This window comes from Parasteatoda tepidariorum, chromosome 8 (genome assembly GCF_043381705.1).
Source record: "Parasteatoda tepidariorum isolate YZ-2023 chromosome 8, CAS_Ptep_4.0, whole genome shotgun sequence".
In the NCBI taxonomy this organism is placed as follows: domain Eukaryota; kingdom Metazoa; phylum Arthropoda; class Arachnida; order Araneae; family Theridiidae; genus Parasteatoda; species Parasteatoda tepidariorum.
In genome coordinates, this window is record NC_092211.1 from 22,516,715 (window position 1) to 22,527,246 (window position 10,532).

General features: G+C 29.3%; 1 protein-coding gene across 1 annotated transcript in view; it reads left to right on the forward strand.

The window, feature by feature from the left end:
- LOC107448733 (cell adhesion molecule Dscam1) overlaps window positions 1–10,087 on the forward strand; it is a gene marked incomplete at its 3' end in the record, with an annotated part of 86,285 nt that extends 76,198 nt beyond the window's left edge. Inside the window, 5 exon segments of the mRNA XM_043050074.2 lie at window positions 381–479; window positions 1,798–1,983; window positions 4,839–5,132; window positions 7,339–7,509; window positions 9,874–10,087. Of these exon segments, the coding sequence (XP_042906008.2) occupies window positions 381–479; window positions 1,798–1,983; window positions 4,839–5,132; window positions 7,339–7,509; window positions 9,874–10,087 (964 nt within the window).
- Between the last annotated feature and the right edge of the window lie 445 nt (window positions 10,088–10,532).

The following is a 10,532-nucleotide window of genomic DNA, read 5'->3' on the forward strand; positions in this document are numbered from 1 at the left end:
GCGGTAACTTTAATGATTATAATACTAATACTTCGATGATTATATAGTAATTATGATTACATAGATTATGATGATATAATAATAGTTTGTGATTACATAGTAATGGTTACATGGAAGATAATAATGGCTTCTGTTTTTTGTTTTAAAGAAATAGGACAACTTTTCTAAGACAATTTTAACATAGTAATGAGCTAAGTTATTTCGCAGTAAACTGAGTTTAGAAAAGGTTTATTTTTATCAGCATGTCGAATCATTCTCAGAATTATTTTAAGCTGTGAAAACTGTATAGTTCTTATAATATTAAGTAAACGATAAAATTCGAAATAAAATTGAATCTTTAAGCATCTAGATTTTATTTTTTATATCTCTCTTAAATCCAGATCCTCCTGGAGTACCAGTTATCAAGACATACTACGCTACATCGACTACAATTAAAGTGTCCTGGGAGCTTTATGCACTACCTAGTGCTCCTGTGTCAGGTATGCAAAGCTGATTCCAAATTTAATTATAGCAATTTTAAAATTAAAATTTAACTTTAATGCAGAATTAAGTACCCTGACTGTATGAAGCTTTTAATTTAGAACATGCACAAAGATATTTTAATTATACAGCTTTAAAAATCTGTTTAGTGTTTTCTTTAAGGACATAGATGTAATTGGAAAAATTTTATTTGTAATATTTCGCGTAACATTTTTGGATAATTCTATTATTCTTAAGAAAAAAATCACTTTTTAGCAACTAAGTTAAGAAAATGTATACTTTTAATAAGGCTCACACATTAAAATGAATTTATCCATACCGCATTTAGTTTCTGACTAGAAGTGTTTAAAAAAATTGTGATGAAACGCTTCATTTTTTTTCAAACTTTGCTTATGTTTCACATTTCATTACGCAGTATGTACAGAGTTGTTTAATAATTTTTAAAGCCATTTTTATTTTTGTTTCTCAAAATTTGATTATACAACTAAAAACACACACTAAATAAGTAAAAAAAAATAAAAATAAAAATTTTTGCAATCTGTGTTTAATTTTGTTTGTCAAATTATTTTTTATGGATAAAAGTTCACATCTATCTAAGCAATTTATTTTTAGAAATTAATGACACTGAGGAACATTTTTTTTTTTGTTTTTCACAACAGTGCAAATACCTAGACTTGCCTAATTCAGGTGCGGAATTTCAAATCTTAAATAATTTTGCTCCTAAATAATAAATATATTTGCTTAAATAGTTTTGCTCCTAAAGCAACAAAATTTTCTGAAAGAACACTTTTTTTTCTTTTTGTCGCAATGTAAAAATATAGAAACGTTATAAATAACTGGGGGTCACATAACTGATCCGAAAATCTTCTTCGGTGATTAGAAAACATTATCAGGATTGAAATTAAATAGGAACTCCAGTCCGGAAATGTCATTGTGCGCTTCCCTATTATGAACTGTTAAGAAGCACACAACAAAACAGTTTATACTAAAGAATCCTTAGTGGTGATTTATGATGTCATTTTCGGTAACAAGTTCCTATGCAATTTTATTCCAGTTAAACTAACCCTGCTGAAAACACGTCGCAACTATTATGGGACTAAAAGACTTCTAAATTTTGACGAAAAATAGGCTAAAAATGTCTTTTAAAAATGAATCTGCAGTTTGGGGAGAGAAACCGATAGCAGATTTGAAATTAGCGAGACGAAAGCTTCTAAGATCTGTTTTAAAATGTCATACTGCAAAAAAAAAATGTTCCTCTGCGTAATTTACGTAACAATAATGAAAAGTTTCCCAATTAACTCAAAATCTCACATTTAGGATATATTTTAAGACACAAACTTGAAGACCAGCCTTGGCAGGAGACGCATTTGAATGGTGATCAGACAATATACACATTGAAAGATTTGCAATGTGGTTCAACTTACTATTTAAGCTTAGTAGCATATAATGCTGTGAGCCACGGAAATTCAAGCGAAATTGTATCAGCAAAAACAAATGGAAATGGTAAGTCAAATTTTATTGATAGATATTAACTAAAAATTGGGAAACCAGACTTGTCATATGCCAAAATAAACTCTTTGTGTCGAAGCTTTAAAACACGTTCGATGCTTTTTTACTTTTTGTTCAGACATTTTTAACTTTACGGTAAGGCCAAACATCTTCCAAAATCTGATGAATAACGAGTCTTTTTTTTCTCCATATGTTGATTGTTATGAATTTTGCACTGTTGTTGATGCATCGAGAAAAAGCTTCCTTTTAAAAAATCGCTCAGGTTGCTGAAACTTGCTTTGTATTTCAATTTAACGCTATTAGTGTATGCTATCAACAGCATAAAACAATTTAAATGGAATTAAAATAAGTGTTTTCAAAGTCTGAAAAATAATTAAATAATCAAAATGTTAGACGAAAGACAGTCAAATAAAGAAATACATCCCACAATATCACCTGAATGAAGGACAAACAATATATTATCTGATATATTATTATGCATCAAATTTCAAATAAAATGAGAAAAAAAGCACAGATAGTAACACAGAAACTGAATAGTTACTTCTTTAATGAAGAACTATTTTAGAATCAAAACAACACGGTATAAAGTACTAGTGCAGATAGATCATTAGTAAAATTCGTTTTACAGAAAATCCATTTTTACGGTACTAATTCCGGATCAAATTAAGGTATAAAGTATCAAGACTTTGTGTGCATCAGTCGTAAAATCTAATTCACCGTAAAATCCATTTTTACTGTAAAATATTATACCGTAATTGGTAGAGTAGAAACCGTATAATGAGAGTGATTCAGTAGTTTTAAGGTAATTATTACTATAAAAATTATTGTTACTGTAACTTTTATAGTAATATTTATTTAATGAGAGTGATTCATTTATTTTACGGTATTTATTATTGTAAAATTAAAGTATATGCGTTTTTCGTTTCGTAACATGCTCCAGTAAAAATAGATTTCATGGAGTCATCCTGAGTGCTGCTACTTCTTACAGTAATTTGATCTGGAAATTTTCACAGTGAATAGCATCCCTGCTTATGTCATATAATCTATGCTTTATTTTTCCATTATCTCTTTTCATAATAAAGTCAACACTTCCACTTGGAAAAGCTATTCTTCTTAAAATAAAAATTTAGAACAATTTGATTTGGAGATTTATTCAGAAGAAAACCGAAGCTGACAGAAATATATTTAAAATAGAATTCTACATGAGGTTTTGGATAATGGGCAATTTTCAAAAACGATTAACGAGGCATGTAATTGGACAACTCATTTTACAACATAAGTTCGTGCGCAAAACAAGCTTATCACGAAAGAGAAAGAGTATGGGTATTTAAAAGGTTGAAAAAACAACAAGCAATTAACCTAATTAGCCCCAAATCTCTTGTAATCAAAATTATTTAAGTAATAACCCATTTGCGCTCAGCAAATTAAAAAATCGGAATTCTAAATCATTGTTACTAAATACCAAATGCTTAGTTACATGCTTGAAAATCAAGATGTAGACATGTTTTACGCTTCCATAATTTATCCTTACTAATTAATTAATCTGATCATGGATCGATATTTTTAGTCACAAAGAGTTGAGTCTACGAAAGATCTCTTATATCAAATTGATTACTGTTGCTAGGAGTGATTAATACTGTGTTTTAACTTTAAACTTCTAAACATTTTAAATATCAAAGAGGATAAAGCTATTAATTATTTATCGCTACCTCAGTTATTTCTAATAGTAATAAAGTTTTTTTCAAAGTAATAAAGCCACGATTGGAAGTAGGAATTACACATCTATAAGTTATACGAACTATATTGTTTTAAATAAAATAGATTTTGTTTAGGAGATTTAAATTAAGTAAACTATTTTATAATCAATTATTAAATTTTATATTTTATAATTAAAATTAATGGATGTTTTTGTCTCTAAATACGTAATGAGAAAAATTAAAGTGAAAATCAACTGAATTATTTAACTTTAGTCTCATATTCTAATTTTGAATTTAACTTTGTTTTGATCTAACTAAAGACTGGATATACGCAAATATTGATTGGTTATTTGCTTTTCTTTCTAGTTAAATATCATCATTGTCTTTAAAAAAATCCTATACAATTTTTAGAAAAAATAAGGATTGATAATAATATAACTGTTTTTCATTTAGCTATTATTATTATTATTATCGTTATTAAATGAAACAGGAATATAATGATTACCATTTAAGAAAGATTAATCAAAATGAACAGCAAATATTCCACACAAAATGCTCTAGGCAAATTCAACATACTTGGAATAATTTATGGAGTGAAATATATTATATTAACTCTAAGCCTGCGGAGAAATATTAGATATAATGAATGAAGCAAAATATAAACTATGTTTTTCATTATGTGTAGTAGTTGTAGTACTCTATTTACATCGCACTGGAGCTACGCAATGTGCTATCAGTGACGGTCTGGGAAGCATTCGTGAATCTAACACAGTAGAATAGTTCTGCAATGACCGATCCCACACGCCATCAGTCCCTGATCAAAATTGTCACCCGCCTGACTTAGTTGGTCTACTGGGCTTTGTGCCTTACAGTCAGTTCACTGGGGAAAAAAGTAAAGCGTAAAAAAAATTAAGTAAAAAAAAATTTAATCCAATTAATTGTATTAATAAAATTAAGTAAAGTTAAGTAAAAAAATATAACTAATAACTGATACTAAACTATTTTTCAGCCCCTATTGCACCTGACAAACGAATGTTNCTGGGGAAAAAAGTAAAGCGTAAAAAAAAATTAATCCAATTAATTTTATTAATAAAATTAAGTAAAGTTAAGTAAAAAAATATAACTAATAACTGATACTAAACTATTTTTCAGCCCCTATTGCACCTGACAAACGAATGTTGCTTACTGTCAATAAAACAACAATAATGGTAAATTTGAACAGTTGGCATAATGGAGGATGCCCAGTTACCTTTTTCATCATCCAGTATCGAACCATTGGACATCCAGAATGGACATTGGTCAGTAACAATATAATACCAGAACAACAAACAATCACAATTACGGATCTAACGCCGGGAGCCTGGTATTCATTGTTGATGACAGCCCGTAATGATGCTGGTTCTACTGATGCGGAATATGTTTTTGCAACACTTACTGTGACTGGTGGTAAGCATTTTCTTTGTGCAAAACTATTTTGTTACATTCGGAAGGCCTATTCAGTGTACCTATAATGGTCGTGCATAGCAAAAATGACCTATCATTAAAATCGATTACAAAACTTATATGAAAATTTATATAGATGAGAAAATTATTTCACTTTTCTAAGTCTAATTTAAATTGTGACTTATTATGCTTCAATTTAAATATCCTAAAACACTTTATCATTTTTTGAAAATCTAATATATATAATTCTCTTACGTGGCTCCCAAATTTCGGCTATATTTCTTTTCCGCCGGTGGCAACGTTCGCTCTGTTTTGTTTACGTTACTATTTCTCATACACGACGACGAAAAAAAGCCTCATTACAACTCCCCGAATGGCAACGCTAGAAAATCGACCAATTATTGCCGCTAAAAATGGCACGTGCCAAATCTAACTGAGATGGCTTAACATATAACTCTTTTAAAAACGGAAACTGGAATAACCAGAGAGCATCAGCTGCGGCAATCTCACACTATTAAGGTAGGTAGAAGTGAGTAGTCTTTGTCGATAGATCTCTATTTTAGTATTTTGTCGAAAGCGCTTTTCTTCACGAATTTATTTGACGATTTTTGATTTATATCAAGAGTTATACTATGGCGCATTTCTAATAGGTTTAACGAATTACATGTCATTTATTTGAATTCAAATTTATTTTAATGACTTAGTATTTACTAAAAAGATGTAAATTGTTTTTAAAAAAAAGTTTTTATATGGATTTGAATGATTGTTTTGAATTCTTAGAATTTCGTGCATTTGCAATGTACCTAAGTTAGTAGCGAGCGAAGCGAGCTTGGTTGGCGAAACAAACCATATAAGATTGCGTAGCAATTTTCGGGTATTGGCGAGCGTTAACGAGCAGGGGGGCAGCTCACTAGTATAGAATAAATATATTTACTTACGAGGTCGATCTCATCTGAGGAAAAATACATGACAACCCTTATTTTATTTAAAATAAACATATTGGTTTTTCGCAACAGTTATTTTCTTTCAAACAAACTTATTGGAATTTCTTAGAATAACTATGAACTTTATTATTCAGAAGGGTATGCTTGCTAATTGGGATTTGAATGCAACTAAAAAAAACTAAATAACTATTTTCTTCAAAATTATTTTTCTCAATACAGTTTCTCTCAGCAATATTTTCTACAATATTCTTTCCACTTTGAGGAAATTCAAAAACTAATTTAGAAGATTTAAAATAAAAATAAAAAAATGTTTCCTCAACTCAAGTCAACAATACTCGATAAATTCAACAATATTTTCTACAATATTCTTTCTACATTCAGGAAACCTAAAAACTAAATTAAACGAACGAAAATGAGAAAGAAATTCAAAAAATAAATGATTTCAAGGATCAAAATAAAAATAACTGTAATGCTAAAAACCAACATTAAAATATAGGTTTATATATATTTAATTCAAAGAAGTTTTTGTAGTCGTAGGGTGATCAAAAATAACATAAAATTGACAAATTAATATTCTTATTTTTGTATTAAGTTCGTGATGTGACAATATGATTGAGAAATAATATCTCATATTGTTTTAGGTGAAATTTATAAAAATATAAATAATTGGTCTTCTGCTTCATTTTTTTAAAGGAGGCAAAAGCTTTGAGATATATATGAAAATGTAACATAACAGAAAGTAATTAATTCGAAGCATGAAGAAAACTGTTAGGGGATTATTTGAAATTAACCTAAAATTTTTGTTCTAATGCTGCCAAATGGCTATGTGTTACTTATTTGCAGTTTGAGTTGGCGATTAATTTTGAATTTTAAATAGACTTATTAGCTAAAATTTGGAAAGCTTAAAATATAATGGGTGAGGAATGATAGTAGAGGACCTCGATTAAATAAGTTTAAAAAAAACTGTGAAAGGAAATGGGCAAGACCGTATTCAAATAAATCAGGTAATATATAAATCGGAAAATAATATATAAGATCGATATATAAATATATCGGAATATTGTTTTGATACATCACTTTCTATTTTAATGCATCACACATCGATTATTTTTCATTAAAGTTATGATAAGTTAATGTTTCAAAACTTGATGACAGTACATAGGTCAAGAATACAATTACTATTTATCAATGCCCTATTTTTATCCCATCTATTAAATATTATATTATCTTTATATTGTAATCTTTTTTCTTTCTTTTTTCTCTAGAATACCCTCCTCGACCTTCAGAAGTGAGTGATGTAAATGGTTCTTTTTACCGTCACTTGACCATCACAGTGCCCGTCATTTGTTCCATTATAGTTCTTGTTGCAGTACTTTGCGTGGTTTGCATCATCACTATGCGAAGAACTTCCGCTAGAAGTCCCAGAACTCCAGATGGTAGGTTTTTCTCTTTCGAAAATGTGTTCCGAAGTACAATAACATTTATAACTTAGAAGAAAATTACATAGAAAATTTCCTAAAAACGATTTATTTTTATGGAATAACTGTTTCACATCAATTTACGGAAATGTCTTTCGATTATTGATCGAAAATAAATTTTGTACGGCTTGAATAAAAATGACTCATAACTAAGCGAAATGATTTTTTTCCTACGGGAATATAAATGGTGTAGTGTTATGGCAGTTTTTAAATACCAAGTACATTAATTTATCTTTTAACACTGGTATTTAGCTCAGACATAATGGCTTTTCAATTATGGTTTCCCTTTTTTTATTAGAACTACTGTAACTTTTTTTATTAGAACTTATGCGTCGTACAAAAAGAGAAGGAAATAGTGAATTTCCTTCTGCGGATTTTTTAAACGGTGCTGTAATGCACAGAAGCTACTTTCACATGTATATTACCAATTAACATAATGTATGTACAGTCACGCATAAAACATAAAACATAGTGATGCATTTAGCTTGTTATAAGGGCGTTTTAAGTATTCTGCTAAGTTGAAAAAAAAGATAAACAGTAAAAAGACAAGGTTTGCTCGTTTGTAGTTTACAGGTAGCTCGTAACCACAGCCTTAACACTAGAAAGACTGGAATACCTATATTTCCCAAAAGCAGTCAAAATGACTGCATTGTGAAAGAATAACTAATGTATAAAGAAATTTGTTTAAAATTAATTTTTGATATTATTTTCAGTTATATAACAAGTTATTAGTAAATATTAACAATAAAAAAAAATTATGCGTGGTACAAAAAGTCACCAAATTCTAAGAAATTGGGTCATCATTGTTTCGCTAATTGAAATTAAAAAGCAGTCAAAATGACTTCCTTAGGCAATCTAGTGTTAATAATATAATTTTAGCATTCTTGTAAAAAAATTAATTCAATCATAATCATTTATGCAATAATTGTATAAGCATACATATTGATTGTCACCCATTACGTTAAATTAATACATTAACCCCTTCCTTCTCACTCCCGTGAAAATGACGGGCTGGAGTGTTCAGTAGTCACGTGTCAATAAGAATAAAACTAATTAATTTCTTTTGCCCCAAAAATATTTTATTTCTCATTTTACACACCTGATGGCAGTACCTGAGTATTTTTAAGGTAATTGTAGATAGTTAGTTAATTTTAAACTAGTTGCAGCACTAATCAAATACGTAATGCAAATACAAGAGCAAAAAAATAGGCACTTTTATGACCGTTTTCTTGAAAATTAACCGATCGTTAAGGGGTAAATGAACAGAAAGGTTATAGAAACTTGACAAATTATTATTTAGAAAGGCTGATGTAAATCCTTAAAATTTAATTTTTTTACCTATTGAAACCATGTGTTACATTTCTTACGATCACTTTGCAATAACTTTTTTATTCCCTCGAAAAATTAAGCAGCTTTGGTTGCTGGTTTCTAATCTAGTTCTTTTTAATTGTGTTGACACATTCTGGAAGAAATGTTGTTTTTTTACATAGCTTAAACATTACTTTCCGTCCCTTCATTTTCAATATTTGTTTGACTTCATTTTTGACATTTTCAGAACATATAATGAAAATGGTATACCTCTCATGATAAATTAATAAATTTTAAACAGCATTCTTGTTTCACTAATTAGTTGTAAGAGTACTTAATTTTTTTTTAATATTTCAGAAAACTTTAAACTTCATGAAAATTAAAACAAAACTTTTTGCTATCATTGTTGTATTTAAATTAACCGTGGATTATATATTAATTCGATTTTTAAATTTAGATTAAACAATTCAACATTTAGATGAAGTTAAAAATCACCGAACTGTTTGATAAATACTTATCTGGTCTATATATACATAGTTAATAGATACGTTATTTAAATCATCAATTTGGTAATTTTTCCGTTCATGTATTATCAGTTTACTTGAAATTCTAATTCCATGCTCTTAGTCACTATGATGAAATTACCAAATTTTACCTACCGCATTTATCAAATTTGATCAAACATAGTATCATTCTTATTGTTAATTTTACAAAAATCACAACCAAAGCACTTCAATAAAATTAACAAGTTTTTTGGTTTTCCCATAGAGCCAGAGACACGGTAAATTTTACCATATACAGGCAGTTTCAGGCATGCTTTATTTTCAGTGTATAATACCGATTATATTATTACCATATTTTTATTTCTTCTTCATTTCAAACACTTTAAAATAACATTCTTAACAAGTTCACATTCTCCCTAACTACACTTAACTATGCCTTTTAGTTACATTATTCGAAGTAATTGTAAAAGAGAATATGTATGTTTTCTTTCTCTTTTTTTCACTTCTGTAGGTACAGATACACGTGAATCTACAAAACCTGATAATATGCCACTTTCCGTAACATATGATAGCAATCAAGAGCCTGTGTATTATCCGTCCCCTTATGCCACAAGCGGTACTTCTGGTTATTGTAAAGATCAGTGTGCCAATTCCAATCACCAACAAAGCATGGGCACCTTTGGTAGTAACAGATGTGGTTTTACATATGACATACCATACGCTCAGAGAAGGGTAAAAATTGTTAGCCATTTTTTATTCTTTTGCATTCAGAAAGTTTTATTGCAGTTTTTATAAAAAATATCTTTTTTTTCATATTTCTCTACATAACTAATGAGTAAAAAAGTACTAATAAACCTGGAAATGTTAATTTTTAATCACTTTCATTAACCCTATGAAATAGTTTTGTCGTTGTTGTTTCTAATGACACTTAAACAAGCCAAGATCACCAGGCATTAGCTAATTAAAGGCCTGGTTTCTTAGGACAGGACGCCGTCAGCTGGAAATCAGCGCTAACCTCTGATTGGTCCATTTGTGAGTTTGATAGTGTACGTCATCGAACGCTCATCTTGAACTCGATGACGTATACTATCAAACTCACAAATGGACCAATCAGAGGTTAGCGCTGATTTCCAGCTGACGGCGTCCTGTCCTAAGAAACCAGGCCTTTAG